This window comes from Penicillium psychrofluorescens (genome assembly GCF_964197705.1).
Source record: "Penicillium psychrofluorescens genome assembly, chromosome: 4".
Classification (NCBI taxonomy): Eukaryota; Fungi; Ascomycota; class Eurotiomycetes; order Eurotiales; family Aspergillaceae; genus Penicillium; species Penicillium psychrofluorescens.
Window position 1 is genome coordinate 74,598 of NC_133442.1, and position 15,071 is coordinate 89,668.

Genomic DNA, 15,071 nt, shown 5'->3' on the forward strand with positions numbered 1-15,071 from the left:
ACAGTGACATGGATTGGGTTACATATCTCAATCATCTTGCATGACTGGATTATCTTCGTTGATTTGCCTAGTGATATGTTGCTTCCTGCATTGAAAATTCTCTTGAGAAAGACGACCAGAGTCACTGGATGGGTTGCTATTCCACATGGCCGAAAAGCCAATGTTAGAAGATTATTGAACATTAGTATCGCCAACCAAATGCGGTGTGTCAAAGCATCCAAACCCTTTCACAACACTCATCTCATCGATATCCGCGTGCTTTGTTTTGAATGTCCAACCCGCAACAGAATTGCTAAGGAGCGTATATTGGCTACCGGGCGCATCAGGTGCCCGCCACAAACACGATCCTAGCACACCAAGCTCAGAGACCACTTCTCCGCCTTCAACCCCTGCCGGACCCATCAGAATATTCATTCCGTGGGGCGAGTCGATGCGCTCCATCAACACATACGAGGACCACGTCGACTGAGGGATGGAGGCTAAAAACCCAGGGATTGCGCTGCCAAAAATGTTATGCCCACCACCTTCCAAAGACGGCTTCAGAATATAGCCCTCTGACCGTTCCGGATCAGTTGCCAGTTGTTGAGCATGAGTGCCTGCTTCCGAATTATCGAGCGGGAAGACGGACACAAATGTTTCCCGGACCGCTGCGGCCTTGTCGTCCTGCAGAAAACGCTCCAGCGTACCGGGAATGGTCAACGCTTGCTGGACCTTTTTGAAGGTGGAGAGATGCGAGAGAAGGGAAGGGCACTTGATGGCGGCGGATTTCTCCAGCTGCAGACGGGCTTCCCACCCGATCGCATTATATTCGCGGGCTTCATAGCCCGCGCGCATGTATACCACAGAAATCTCTACTGGTGCCTTCAACCCCAGCCAGGGTGGATGGAAGAGCAATTCACGCGACGCGGTCAGCCAGGTGTGTTCCAGGACCTCTGGGCCGAAGTCGAGGCGATATGTCGGTACTGGCGTCTCTTGCTCCCACAGCGCGTACTCGATCGGCCGCTCATCCGCGATGTTGAAGTTGTAGGGCTGTACCACGAACAGGACTGCGGTATGCGTCGCTTGCGGGCATTTGCGCGGTCCGTAGGCGGCATGGGCTGTTGCCAAGCACGCGGCCAGCGATCGAATGTTCTTGTTCTGGGGCAGGGAGGCCAGATCGATGGAATCCGTGTCATCTCCTCTGGCGCGATACGCTCCGGTCCTCGTCAGATAGCGATGCATGTCCGCGACTTTGTTTGCATGGGCAGCCCCGGAACACGAGAACGCATTGAACTCGACCTGCTTCAGGGTTGTGGCCGAGGCCTGGCCGCGATGCAACATATAGTCCGAGCGAAAGATGCCCGCCGAGATGTGCTGGACGGGTCCGGCGGCTGCGGCTGCTTCATAAATGCCCCAAAGCGCAGCGGCCAGGGGCTCAACGGGAATAAGGTCCCTGATGGTGTCTCCGATCCATTGCGCGTCCTCGGCTACGGCACAGTACAGCTCGTTGTAGGTCTGCTGCAGATCTAGGGCATGCTGGAAGTGCGACCGGGGGAAGGCCGAGGGAACTACGGCGACCCCGACTGGGTGCGCGACAGAGCTGTGTACAGATTCTCGGCGGATCAGCTTGAGTAGCGACCCGTGATTGACCTGCCAGTCCTTGATCTGCACAATCAGGGCTAGCACCTGCTCCTCGTCCAGCGCTTCCATGGTGGTGGTAACTCAGAATCGTCGGTGTTTCCTGGTCGGGACCAGCCGAGGATGTGGATGATGTCACCAGTCGCCAACCACTAACGAACGACGAGCAGCAGCGAAAGTCGTCGCTTTCCCCTGCACGTCCACATATATATATCACGGCCTGTGTTGATGCGATATCACGCATCCATCATCCATCATGGAAGATGGCCTTGAGCTGCCATGCACCCCTAACACCATTGGCGAAACGTGCTGATTATCATACCCATCATGGGGAAGGCGATCGCAACCGTCTTTTATCTTCTTCGCGTCTACTCTCGCCAGTTGATTGTCCATGGGATAGGCATCGAAGATGCACTGATGGACCTCGGGCTCCTCTTCACCTACGGAGTGGCGATCTGTATTGTGTACGGTGAGTCCCAAGTTTCCAGCTGCACTCAGGGCTCATGGGGCTGACCCTGCTCCGCTCCTAGGCGCATATCACGGCCTGGGCATTGGCCAGACAATTTGGGTCTTGCCCCAAGAGCGGCGACTGCGCATTGCACTAGTAAGAGCTTCCTGTGAGCGAATGGGCAACGAAGGTCTTCACGCGATCGATCGTTTAGTCCAACTGGGTTCTGGAAAAGTTCTGGCCCTCCGCCCAGGTCTGTTTGAAGGTGCCCATCGTCCTCTTTCTCCGCCACCTGTTGGGATCGGTCGACCGATTCGGCCAATGCGCAACTGCCGTCATCGTCTTGATCGTTTTCTGGGGATTGACCGCGGTGATGGGCAACACCTTCCAGTGCTGGCCGGTGCAGTATTTTTGGATCAAGCACATCCCTGGATATTAAATGGCTGGCCAGGACACCTTCTTCACTACGATTGGAGTGTTATCAATGGTTCAAGATGTGCTCATTCTTTGTCTTCCATTCCCAATCGTGTGGCGGCTTCAAATGCCCATGCGCCAAAAAGCCGAGATCACACTATTGTTCTCGGTCGGCTGCTTGTAAGGCTCTCTCATCCTGGTCGGGTCGCGGAACCACCACTCACTCCATTCTCCTGCAGTATCTGTATCTTCAGCGTCTTGCGTGTGATCGAGCTCAGGCACTACCAGACGAGTAATCTCTCTTGTGAGTGATACCACGGCGGCTCCCACATGGGCGCTAACTTCTTTCTTCCTTGTGCAGCCAGCAATTCATTGACTCTGCTATGGACGATCCTCGAATTGGACATGGCCATTATCTGTGGCTCGCTGCTGCTGATGAAACCCGTGCTTCGGTCGTGCACAGGGCGGATGCGAAATAGAATCACCCGGTTGAGCAGTCGCTCACAATCCCAGAACTCCGCCGCCCCGGTCAGGGGCACCCCGTCGCTCCAAGAATCCAGTGTGAGCCAGGTAGGACTCCCTGGTGTTCCTTTCAGCGCCTCCCCCTTGACAAGCCCCGGGGAGGCAGAAGTAGAACACTGCCCAAGAACGAGGACATCAAGGCTATTACACCCCCTGGCGGACTCCGCCATCCCGCAGCGTCTGGGAGCGCGCACGCTTTACTATAAGCTTCGTCTTCTGCACATAGAGAAAATACATAGATAACTACAGTCACAGATAGTAATGCTCGTAATCAGCCACAGCAAGCAACAGCACGCCAAGTCGACTCAGTTCGAACTTCGTTTTTGCTTGTTCTTCCTTTTTTTTTCTTTTTCCATTATTCCAATCCACAATCATACACTCTCTCATTGCTGGCCACGATGGCTTCAGCTTTTCGCAACCTGCCCACTGGCTACGTCATCCAGCAGGGCGGTATACCCTACCGTGCCTAGTATCTCCAGCTACGCTCCGTCGCCAGTCTATCCTCTAAGCCCCCTTGCCAAGCCGCGACCTTTGAAACGAGCAGCTGGTTCTGTTGCTACGTTACCCGCGAGAATGACATCTCTCCGATCGGAATGGGACAGAGGTTATCGGTAATGGGGGCTGGTATTTTCATGTCGCAGACATGGCTGTGCTTCCGGATCATCAGAAGAAGGGCCTGGGAGACACCATGTCAAGGCTCTACTACGGCGGATCACCCAAGGCGCATCAAAAGGCAATTCTGTATTTCTTAGCCAGCTCCCTGTCAGGATTCTAAGGAAACGGACATACGTTAAACATGAAAAGGCCGAAATATATACAGTTGCTCGGCGACGATTACAATAACCTAAGCGAACAGGCAGGTCAATTTAGACTACAATACCACGAACAACCGATTTCTTGACTATTGATTTATACTAGATTCATCTTATGTATAACCAATGCTGGAAAAATTGACTATGCGGCTCGACCTGGATCTTTTTTGTTTGCAAACTTCCCGAGGTAAGGCCAAATAAGGTATAAGATCGGCATCTTGCGTGTGCAAAAAGGGGCGCATTATCATCGCTTGGAAACACCGTTTTAAATGGTTTATAACTAACGCTTGGGGTCTGCTTGCGAAAGATTCTCGATGCTTGCAAGTGGTGTAGGTACGGTCAAATATGCGCTTTAACTCGCTGGCTACTCTTTTGGCCGCTCTGTCCCTCCTAGCGCCCACCCGCGCCATTAATATCGTCTCCTCCAACGATGATGGCTGGGCCGAAGCCAATATCCGGGCGCTTTTCCAGTCATTGACAGCAGCCGGACACTCAGTCGTGGTCTCGGCACCTGCCGAGAACCAAAGCGGAACAGGTCCGTGTGCCCAAGTGCTCCCGAATGCCTTACTTGATACTCATCCACTTTGGTGACCATAGGATCCTCCCAGAAGGCTCCCACCAAGCTCACCAAGCCCTGCGAATTCAACAGCTGCCCTGCCGGCAGTCCCGCGGTCGGATACAACGCCTCTCAACCTCGCTTAAACTATGTCAACTCATACCCAGTCACTGCCATGAAACACGGCATCAGTCACCGTTCGCTTCAGTTCTTCGGCGGTGCACTCCCGGATCTAGCAGTAGCGGGGCCCAACGTGGGTATGTTGCCATCCCAACATATATTTTTCTAAAAGCGATACTAATAGCTTGTTCAAGGATATAACATTGGCCTTGAAGTCTTTTTTTCGGGGACAGTAGGGGCGGCCACTTACGCCGCCAACGACGCTGGTATCCCGGCTATCGCCTTCTCCGGGTCAACTGGAAGCCAGACGGCGTGGAACGACTCTTCATCGCTACCGAATTACAGTGATGTCTATGCTGCGCTAGCAACCAACCTGACCGACCACTTGATTGCAGCAGGGAAACCCTATCTGCCGTCGGATGTATGGCTCAATGTTAACTTTCCTTCTGTGTCCGCTTCACAATGCTCCAGTCCAGAGGACGTCGCCTTCGTCCTGTCGCGCATCCACATAGCCGTACCATTCATCACACCAGATGACGTGACGACATGTGGCACTTCGCGGTTGCCTAGTGAAATCGCCGTGTCACTGACATCTGGTTGCTATGCGAGCGTGTCTGTTGGAGTGTCTAGTACCAAAGAAGATGCCAATTCCACTGTACAGGCTATCGCGCTCAAGAAGCTCAGCAAGATTCTTACATGCCTGCCGTCATAGTGATGACTGCTTCTAGAAATGATCCGTAACGCTTGGGTTATCATGCAATATGCATCGGGCATGTAAAGAACCATCCACTCTTGGGTACGCTTGCTCTCTCACTCTTGTACAAATCAAATCCTAAGCAGACTTATCATTCATACTTTCTCTCTTGCTTCGAAATCCTTTACATCTCGGCATCGGAGAATCCCCAGTGAGGTCGAAAACAAGTGCTTAAATCGGGGGGTCACATTGTCTACAGTGTGGAAGACGAGGCTATCCAGAAGACTATCTAGACAGAACGGGTCACGTGATAGGATAAGCGAGATCCTCAACCCTTTCACTGTTCGTAGTCTCACTGGGTTCCCCAGATGCGTTCAGCCAATTGCTTGACTAGCAACAGTTTCTCCCACATCCGATCCATCGTAAACCCACGCCCTCCGCCTGCACTCATGCTAGAAAATCCACATTGGGGACTGACACCTAGAGAGGTATCAATGACCTCTGCGGTGCTGCGACCCTGCCCTTGGGCAATGATTCTCGCTGCAGCGTTCACCCTGGCAATGAGATCATCGATATTTTCCATGTCTGGTGACTTGGTTGACACGACACCCAACACCACATTCTTCCCGATAGGTAAATGACGAAGTGGTTCAAAATCACCAGCGCGATCAGTATCGTACTCAAGATAATAGGTATCGTATTCGAGTTCCGAAAACATTTTTTTCGCGATCCGCTCGTATGACCCGCTCATGATATGTGTTGATCCTGCCATGTTACCACGACACAGATGCAGGCCAACACGCAGATCACCTGGCTTTCCCGCCAGACATTGGTTGTGCGCCCAAATGTATAGATCAAGCAATGCGTCCGGATCAACTCCATCTGCCTCACAGCCTGACCGGAACTCATCTGTCACGAAGAATAAAAGACATGGGTCATCGATCTGAATTGAACGCAACCCCGCATCATAAAGCACACGAAACTCGGCTGCATACGCGGCTGCAAGATCGGTGAAGTACTCGCGGTCGTCCTTATAGACCGATGGGAGATAGGCAGTACCTGCAGCCATTTGCATCTAAGCTTCGTCAGTAAAGTACAGGAACCAAAGAGATGGACTTGATCCATCAGCTTACATGGCCATGGGTGACAGGCGGCATTGTCAGTTTGCATTCGCACCACTGCTCCGGTGGAAGGAGGCTTCGGAGAGCATGCCATTCTGAAAGGTAAGGGCTATGTGTGTGGCGTATACGGTCCACAGCCATAATCGAATCACGAGTAGAGATTCCAAGCTCCTGGAGGATCCTGACTGTGGGAAAACTGGTCCGATAACCCTCAGGAACTGGTACAGCTTTGATAACCTCGATCCCGGCGAGGTTCTCAAAAAAGCCGGAGTAGAACACAACGCGGTCATATTCGCCTGACATAATTGGGCGAACACCAAGCTCCAATTGCCTGGCCACAGCCATAGCGATCGCAGCCTTGGTTGATTCATGAATTTCTTTGGGGATTTGCGAGTACGGGGCTGTCACACCAGCGGCTTCTCGCACAGCTAAGAGCTTGGGAGGCCGCATGAGAGAGCCAATTTGCTCGGCACGAAAGATGGGGGCCATGTTTGTGAAGAGAAAACAATCGTTAGTCCAGGTATTCAGAGTAGAGGTGGATTTAAAAAAGCGTGTATGCGGGGATGCGCAGACTGGCGTCTGATCGGGGATTCGGCCTCCGATGCTGTCGCTAGAATGGCTAGCTAGCTACATGTGGGGAAATTGCGGATCAGAATGGTGGGGAGACATTTGTGGGGAAAAGAATACAACTAAAGTACTAACTATACGAAGTAGCTAGTAGCGGGAAACATGGCTTACCCAGTCTCGATCTTTCTATCCTCGGTCATTTTCCCAGTCCCTTTCTAGCCCCAATTATTTACTCGGATCGAGCACTCTTCGTCTTTTTGCTTCTCAATTTCATCATCAGGAAAACCAAGGCATACGAGGAAACGCAGAACAATGCTGTGATACCAGTCTGTTGATTAAGAGGATATATGATCAGCAAACCAGAAATCAAGCAGTGGAAGGTACACTCACGTCTCGCCAAGAATAGTATTTTTCTTTGAGATTGAAGGTTTGGGCGTAGTCTGCGCCCGTGGAATATTGGCAGAACGAGCAGGTTCTGGTGGAATTTGCATCCAGGAGATAGCCGGCTTGTGATGCCAGAAATTCGGCCATGTAATCCCCGCAGGTCTGACCAGAGGGAGCATTGAAGTGCACATATTCTGACGGCTCACATGTCACAGGAACATCCCATAATACCTCGCCAAGAAGACCGCCGACAAGGTAGGTAAATGGATCCAGGTAGTATATCCAATACCTCCAGAAGGGTTGCATCTGGGTGTATGGGACGACCACACCACAAAAGCTGATCAAGCCTGCCCCAATCAAGACGGGGTTCATGACAGCAGCGAAGTATTCATTAGGCGCGTATGCTGCGATTGCCTGACCAATGGAAGTGTACAAGAGCTCGTACACTATTTGTGCAGTTAGAGATATTTGCTGATTGACGCGGATTATATGTTTAAACACTTACAGATCATCTGGAGATAAACGTGACCGGAGATGCTAGACAAGTTTGGGAACCCTGCCGTGAAGTACCAACACAGAAAGTATAGAGTGGCACAAACTATGAGGTATGGGATTTCGGTGACTGTCTGGGCTCCAATGAAAGCAATCCAGTGGTATGTCTTCGACTTTAAGGCAAGCGGTATGTTAGAGCCATTGCTGTCATAATAAATACCAGCTAGTTAAACGTACCTTCTTCTCACGTGTCTCGAAGATGTCACGATTGTGCAGAAAGAAGGGTTGCATCTGATTGATACATCCTGGGGCCACGAAGATGAAGTTGAAAATGGCAAACAATCGCAGCTGGAGAGAGAAGGTGCCATCTCCAATCTTCCAAAAAGTAAATCCACTGAAAAGCGCAGCAAAAATGTGCAGAATAATTTTGTTCCACATATAATCCTGGAGAATATGTCAGTGGTTGTGCAAAAGCAAATTATATATCACATACCGGAGAACGCCAAATTTGGACCGTGAGGCGCTTAGAGACTGTAACAAACTGGAACCAATGAGAAGTTACATAGTCCGCCGTATCCTCCACATAACTGGGGTCCAATCTACTGGTTTCGTTTAGAGATTCAAGCTCGGCGAGTGCCATTTTGCGATCCTCTGATTGAATCCACGTTTCGACCCAGTCAATCTGTCCCGAAGCCTTGCCCTGGACCACATCGATAATGTGCTCGGCTGGGTTGATATCCTGTGGGCACGGGGCACCGTGACGGGCAAAATAATCCAAGATCTTGTGTGAGTCTTTTCCGGCTAAAAGGATATTAGCTTAATAAAGAACCATGATAAAGAACCATGTCATCATATGCTTACTTTCTCCAAAATATGTCATATTTCCACCCTTGGCCAGAAGGAGAAGACCGTCAAAAGCATTGAATAAGACGGCCGATGGCTGGTGAATTGTGCACTTTTATCCGTTAGGATGTCGGTAATGTATAAAATGGAGTTCGACGTTCTTACCAAAACAGCTTGACCTCCATCCACAAGCTTTCGAAGAAAGCGAACAATATTGTAAGCTGACTGGCCATCTAAGCCAGATGTTGGCTCGTCCAAGAACAGCAAAGTCGGTTTGGCCACAAGCTCAACCCCTAGGGTTACTCGCTTCCGTTGCTCGATGCTCAAACCCGCACCAGGCACTTCATGGGGTCAACAGCTGGAAGATGATGAGAGTCAAAGAACTTACCTCCAATCAGCGCATCACTGATACTACTCAGCTCCAGAAGCTCAATAATATGATCGACATAGGAAATCTTGTCCTCATAGGAAATGGTAGATGGCTGTCGAAGAACGGCAGAAAAAACCAAAGCTTCTCTCACAGTTGCGGTATCTTCGTGGACATCCATCTGCTCGCAATAGCCAGTTGTTCTTTGGAAGCTGATCCCCTGTGGTCGGCCGTCAATGAGGATTGAGCCATAGATCTCTCCGCTATCTTTCCGTTGGGCGAGGACATCTAAAAGCCTGCAGATACGTACTAAGCATTGATGAAGAGACGGCCAGGGGTCGATTTCGCACCTACGTTGTTTTCCCTGCTCCCGAGGCTCCCATCAACGCCACGAGGCTTCCCGGCTTAACGAAGCCAAACACTTTGTTCAGCAACTGCTTCTTTTCACCGTGGAAAGGGACGTGATAATCGAGGTTGCTCCATGAAAAGGTCGAATGCTTCACAGATCCAGACAGTGCCATTGAGTCTCCCTTTTTCTGAGCAGACTGCTCGCTGCTTTCGTTGCGACAGAGGCTCTTTTTACTCCCGCGCTTGTAGAGCAGAACTGACGATCCACTTTGGCTGTTTCGCAGTTCGAATCCAACAGCAGTCAAGAAAATGAAGAAAGCCCAAAATCCCACGATAATGCCAAAGCTCCTCCATATATGATGAACAGAGTAGTTGTATTGCTCGTGGATGTATGTCGCTCCATCAATGGTTCCGTTCTCGTCGCTGCCCGGGACTGAACATCCCCGATAAGGAGATGCATCACTTGAATATGAGGTCCCATATGGGATGTAATCCGGCTGAACGCATTTCAGCTGCCGCCCGACGAACTCATTGGCCATGAGTGCTTCAAACGCGTAGGCGCCTGGATTAAGATAGAATATCCACCGAAACCAGACATGCATCTTGTGAAAAGGAATAAGATATCCTTGCAACCTATTTTTCAGTACTTTTTCCCCCAATAGTTCTTTCAATTCACTTACCTCCGTACACAAAGAAAATGGTGGACAGCAACCCCGAAATTTTTGAGGCATTGCCAAACTTTTTGCACACCGCGCCGACGGAGCGGAATAGCTGGATGAAGCACAGAGTCTGGGCAATAACGATAATCCAAAAAGTAAAAAAGCGACCGGTATCCATTTGGAGTGCTGCCATAAAATATAAGATGAGAGAGAAACAGGTAACCTGAATTACCACCACAGGAATGTCGGTGATGGCATTTGCGATGCAATAGGCTGTGGGACGGTAGAAGCCAAAGCGTTTCTGGCGAGAGAGAATCGGACGGCCCATAAATGATGCGGTGGTCTCGGACATGGACTCGAGGAGGAAATAAAGGACCGGGAAAAAAAGCACACCAGGGCGCATGAAAATGGAAGAGCTGTCTTCGGGGAGATTATAGAACAGACTACCGCACACCAGAGCTTGAATGGTCGCAGAGGAGACTTTAATGACCAGGGAAAATTTGTCTCCCCACATTATCTGGAACTGTCGCAGAGTACAGGCCCCAATTTGGTCCCATATTGTGGCTGTGTAAACGCTTTGCTGGCGAGGAACATGCTGCTTCCGTTTCTCACTTGCCACTGCCATCATCATGTCCTCCGCCTCGTAGCCCAATTTCTCGGGTGGCTTCATGGAGCTTAGTTGTTCTTGAAAGATGGAGCTTTCGATATACTGAGATTCGAACTCCTCCGGTGTGCTGGGGACTGTGTCTTCTCTTCCAGGCTGAATGATGCGTTCGGTGGTGACCGTGACCGAGGTAAGAAAATCGGCAATATTGGCGCCTTGGGGACAAATGAACCCCAGGTCTTCAAAGTATTTCCGCGCAAGATTTCGAGCTCCATAGTACGTCACGCGTCCTTCAGCCAGCACCAGAATCTTGTCGAATTCGTCGTAGATACTGTTTCCCGCTTGATACATTGTCGCGAGTATTGTTTTCTGGTTCTCATCTGCTTCGCGCCGTAACATTCGCGCAAATTCCACCGCGGATTTGGAGTCGAGACCCCGGATCGGATTGTCCCACATCTGAATTGGACTCTTTTGGATGGTGTATCAGCCATCTGTTCTCTGCACAAAGTCTTACATTTGAACGAGTCATACCTGGCCCGCCATAACTTCGGCCAACGAAACTCTTTTCCGTTCCCCTCCGGACACCCCTCGAATGAATTCGTTTCCGACCAAAGTTTTCTTGGTATGTTCGATACCCAAAGACTGCAGGATGTCAGTCCTCGTCTCCTGCACAAATCGCTCCCGCTTTTCCATGTGCTCAGGGCGCTCATTAGGAACTTTGTTGCGAAGCGCGAACTTCATCGTACGGTTCACGGTTAAGGTTGGGAAATGTAAATCATCTAACTTCAATCAGCAAGGGGGATTCACATTGCCCTGGTTGATTCCGAATACCCTCATTGTTGAACATGATCTGTTGGCGAATACGCTGGGCCTCTTTATGGCTCATGCTTCCATATCTGATATCACCGACAATCTCGTCGAACGAGTCCCGATCATTGGACAGGACACGTAGAAGGGATGTACAACCAGATCCAGGACGACCAAGCACTAACAGCTGTGCAATGAAAATAAGCGACTATATTCATCTGAGCCATGCCAAGCAGAACGTACCATTTCACCCGGATTTACCTGGCCCGAGATGTCCTTCAAAATTGTCTAGCGGCTTGTCAGTCTGCATTGCCAGAAAGCATGATCTTCGTATTCGCACCCTTTTGGGCCTTTGGTTGCTTTTGAATAGCCCACTAAACTGGCGGGGATCGACCTCTGACCATAACGTGCTTCCCAATGCCGCATCGGGTGCCATCACTCGAACCGAGAGATTGCGGAAGGTAACCGTCAATCGCTTTTGAATTTGGCCACGTCCGTCCTCTATATCGGCTGGTGTGGCCGTTCCAGACGATGGAATTTGCATGGCTTACTGCAATTGAGTGAGAGTGCGATATGTATGGCAGGCAATATCTGAAAGTCAATTTGCTGAGGTCAAGGACACTCAGATTCCGAGGAACTAAAATTCTTATAACATAGAAAAACTACTATCGTTGCGATTTTTTCTAGATCTAAACCCGTACTTCCGGTCCCAGTCGATCCAGAACAGAAACCCACCAATCTCAGCTTGCTATTTAACCCCATCGAACCCACCACGGCAAATGGCACGGATATAACCCGAACGCGCCTTTCCGGGCTCTGGCAGAAATACGTAAAACCCATCTTGAGATGTTCCTCACCTGTATACTTCTCCCGTCCGTCACTCCCGGTCGTGCCTTCGATATCCGAACATCCGGAAAATCACGTGCGTGGTCACCCACACTCGGTCAACGGACCAACGACGGACTATTCTTTCTCCCGTTCGACTCTCCTTCGGATATGGCTGAGACTTCCACGACAGCCCCATCGGCCTGGCGAATCCCGAAAGCGTGTCAGGAATGCCGCAAGCGCAAGATCCGCTGCAACGGCCTCAGTCCCTGCAAGACGTGTCAATTGCGTAGCACTCCGTGTTTATATCGCGATTTCATTCGGCAACGCAAGAAGAGGAATGATGCCAAATCCCAGCAGCATGTCGAGACCAGTGAGAGAGAGCCCCGCTCACGACCTGTCTCGCCCAGCTTGCCCCAGTCTGGGCAAAGCTCGACCCTCATGCACGATTTTCCCAATAGTGTGTCAGCAACACACATGGCATCGCCTTCGTGCCAGATTCAGCTGTACTATGGCCCAACATCGCATTTCTCCTTGATGCAGCATATTTATCGAGGCCTGGTCTCTAATCATCCAACGCAGCTTCCAGCTCCCTCCGGCCAGGTCGAGGAAGCTGGAGCCGGCCTGGACCTCTTCAGTTTCCGTCGTATATTCTTCGGCACCCCGGATACTCATGAGGCGGGGAGGGGACCCAACGCTGGGGAGGTTTCCTTGACCTTCCTCCCATATGAGCTGGCCAAGTTATTTCTCTCCCGTCATTTGTCAACTCTCTACCACCTCATGCCATATCGTCCCAAGATTGACTTCGAGCATGTCTTGGATCAACTCTACAATCCTTCCCCGTCCATTCATCCAGACACACTCACCCAGGCTATTATCTTGCTAGCACTGGCATGTGGGTCTCTTGGCACGGAGTACTATGCTTGGGGCGACGTACTTTTTGAACGAGTAAAGGCTTCAGTGGCCGCCTTCGATGATGTGGTCAACCATCAGATGATCCAAATATCATTGCTTATGATAAGTTCTGCCTATGGGAACGTGAGCCCGGCCCTCCACTAACTCAATTCATTACGCTCATTTTCAGAGTGAACAAGGGCGCCCAAATTCGACTTTTCTGCATCTCGGATGTGCTGCTCGCAAGGCCCTATCAGCTGGCCTGCATAAGGATGCACCCAATGATGACATGCAGAGCCAGAAAAGCATAGATGAACGACGAACGACCCTGTGGTCTCTCTATTTCTTTGAGACGTATGCCGGTCTTCTATTGGATTCCAAATTACTTTTCTAACCTGGGTGGATAGATGGTTTTGTTTTCATCTAGGCCGACCAACTTCCATGTCTCTGAAAGATATTGCGACAGAGAGTACGCAGGACCCTTTCATTCGGCTACTGGTGCATTTGTCTCAAACGATTTCCAAGTCGGCCGACCAAATTTATGGGCAACGGCACGAATCTCTGCTGCACATGTGGAAGGTGGCTCGATCGATTGCGGAAGACCTGCGTAGCCATGAGAGACGGCTAGAGCAAACTCTAGGGTTTGGATTATGTGCGGCCATACAGACAGGATCTCTTGGAGTTCGGCAAACAATTTTCACCACTTGTGAGTCCATTCTAGATCTCCTTGAGAGGACCAAGCTGAGGATCTATAGTGTATTATCATACTCTTCTCTTAACGTTTCGCCCATTTCTCATTTTTCGTGGACGTTGGCAGCGGGATATGAAAATGTCACGGCATCGGTCCACGACTGGTGGAGCAAATCGGCCCACAGAGACTCCCTCATGGCTAAACGAAGCCTGCACTCACGCACTCACTGCAGCGCAAAGAACAATCCACCACATATGCGAAGCATCCCATGTCAACGATCTTGTTAGGGTAATGCTATCTGATTTTGCCCGAAAAGTATCGTTTTTGAAGCTAACTAAGCACTAGCAACTGCGTTATCATGGATATTTTATGGGAAGCGCTTGCTTCACATTGATATACAACTTCCTTCATGACCCAAACTCCGCCTCGGTCCATTTGCCATGGGTCTATGCTGCATTGCAGAATTTGTCGACAATGAGAGCCGGTGATCCCATAACCAGCACCATTTCGGCTATACAAACTGTATTGCGAAAGATCAACCCCTCATACGAGTGGACATCCTACCCAAAGCAGGGCAACAGGCATGACGTCAATTCACTGGTATCTCCGATGAGAGCTCAAGAGCCCACCACTGGGCATGGTCAGCATTTGACAATGACTGGCCTCGCAAGCCCACCTCATGTATTAGGGTCACATGCGGATTTATCGGCATTTCAATCAAGCCTTCCCCAGGTAGAGATACTTGACACGATCGGTTCCATTGGATCTGATGAGGATTTGCTTGACTTTACACAATCCGACATGGGTTGGAACTTTGATTTTTCTACCATGGATCTGGAAGCGTTCTTCTCACTCTATCCGTCGATGGATGCTCCCATCCCCTGATTGATTCTCCTTTTGCTACTCTCAGCGCAGCTCAATGATGAACCTCGTAATAACTGTGGGTAAAAACCGCAGTTTGTTTCTTTGGAGCCCTTGTCGGAATGGTACCAACTGTGAAGGCATTTGAGTCTGGGGATATGTACTGAGGAAATACTCTCCCGGGCCAGTTCTAGGCCCCACTAATTCTCTCCCAGAATCTTTGGTTTTGGGGAACTTCGGGCAATCAATATCCCCAGCTGATATCAAGATCGAGGGGCCCTAAATCGTCCCACACAACCTGTAATCGCATCGGCCCGAATTTAGGCCACGCGCCAGCTGTGTCTGTTGTGGATTCTGGGCGTTTCTATCTTCATATGCAACAAGGGAAGGCTAGGCTATGTGTACACCATGCTATGATGCTCTCA

General features: G+C 50.4%; 6 protein-coding genes across 6 annotated transcripts; 3 read left to right on the forward strand and 3 right to left on the reverse strand.

Moving 5' to 3' along the window:
* Window positions 1–171: 171 nt before the first annotated feature.
* On the reverse strand, window positions 172–1,689 carry PFLUO_LOCUS5816 (uncharacterized protein; the record flags this gene model as incomplete). Its single annotated transcript, XM_073783297.1, has 1 exon — window positions 172–1,689. One exon carries the CDS (start codon window positions 1,687–1,689, stop codon window positions 172–174), a length of 1,518 nt encoding a protein of 505 aa, XP_073639867.1.
* Window positions 1,690–2,034: 345 nt separating this feature from the next.
* On the forward strand, window positions 2,035–2,504 carry PFLUO_LOCUS5817 (uncharacterized protein; the record flags this gene model as incomplete). The annotated part of the gene is made up of 3 exons (XM_073783298.1): window positions 2,035–2,086; window positions 2,148–2,221; window positions 2,280–2,504. 3 exons carry the CDS (start codon window positions 2,035–2,037, stop codon window positions 2,502–2,504), a joined length of 351 nt encoding a protein of 116 aa, XP_073639868.1.
* Window positions 2,505–4,158: 1,654 nt separating this feature from the next.
* On the forward strand, window positions 4,159–5,201 carry PFLUO_LOCUS5818 (uncharacterized protein; the record flags this gene model as incomplete). Its single annotated transcript, XM_073783300.1, has 3 exons — window positions 4,159–4,348; window positions 4,411–4,626; window positions 4,684–5,201. The coding sequence occupies 3 exons, from the start codon at window positions 4,159–4,161 to the stop codon at window positions 5,199–5,201; spliced, it is 924 nt and encodes a 307-aa protein (XP_073639869.1).
* A 334-nt stretch (window positions 5,202–5,535) lies between these two features.
* PFLUO_LOCUS5819 (uncharacterized protein) lies at window positions 5,536–6,793 on the reverse strand (the record flags this gene model as incomplete). The annotated part of the gene is made up of 2 exons (XM_073783301.1): window positions 5,536–6,258; window positions 6,317–6,793. The coding sequence occupies 2 exons, from the start codon at window positions 6,791–6,793 to the stop codon at window positions 5,536–5,538; spliced, it is 1,200 nt and encodes a 399-aa protein (XP_073639870.1).
* A 307-nt stretch (window positions 6,794–7,100) lies between these two features.
* On the reverse strand, window positions 7,101–11,454 carry PFLUO_LOCUS5820 (uncharacterized protein; the record flags this gene model as incomplete). The annotated part of the gene is made up of 12 exons (XM_073783302.1): window positions 7,101–7,199; window positions 7,262–7,701; window positions 7,761–7,920; window positions 7,985–8,191; window positions 8,241–8,548; window positions 8,609–8,702; window positions 8,756–8,931; window positions 8,979–9,253; window positions 9,312–9,867; window positions 9,986–11,036; window positions 11,100–11,347; window positions 11,376–11,454. 12 exons carry the CDS (start codon window positions 11,452–11,454, stop codon window positions 7,101–7,103), a joined length of 3,693 nt encoding a protein of 1,230 aa, XP_073639871.1.
* Window positions 11,455–12,371: 917 nt separating this feature from the next.
* PFLUO_LOCUS5821 (uncharacterized protein) lies at window positions 12,372–13,259 on the forward strand (the record flags this gene model as incomplete). The annotated part of the gene is made up of 1 exon (XM_073783303.1): window positions 12,372–13,259. One exon carries the CDS (start codon window positions 12,372–12,374, stop codon window positions 13,257–13,259), a length of 888 nt encoding a protein of 295 aa, XP_073639872.1.
* Window positions 13,260–15,071: the final 1,812 nt, after the last annotated feature.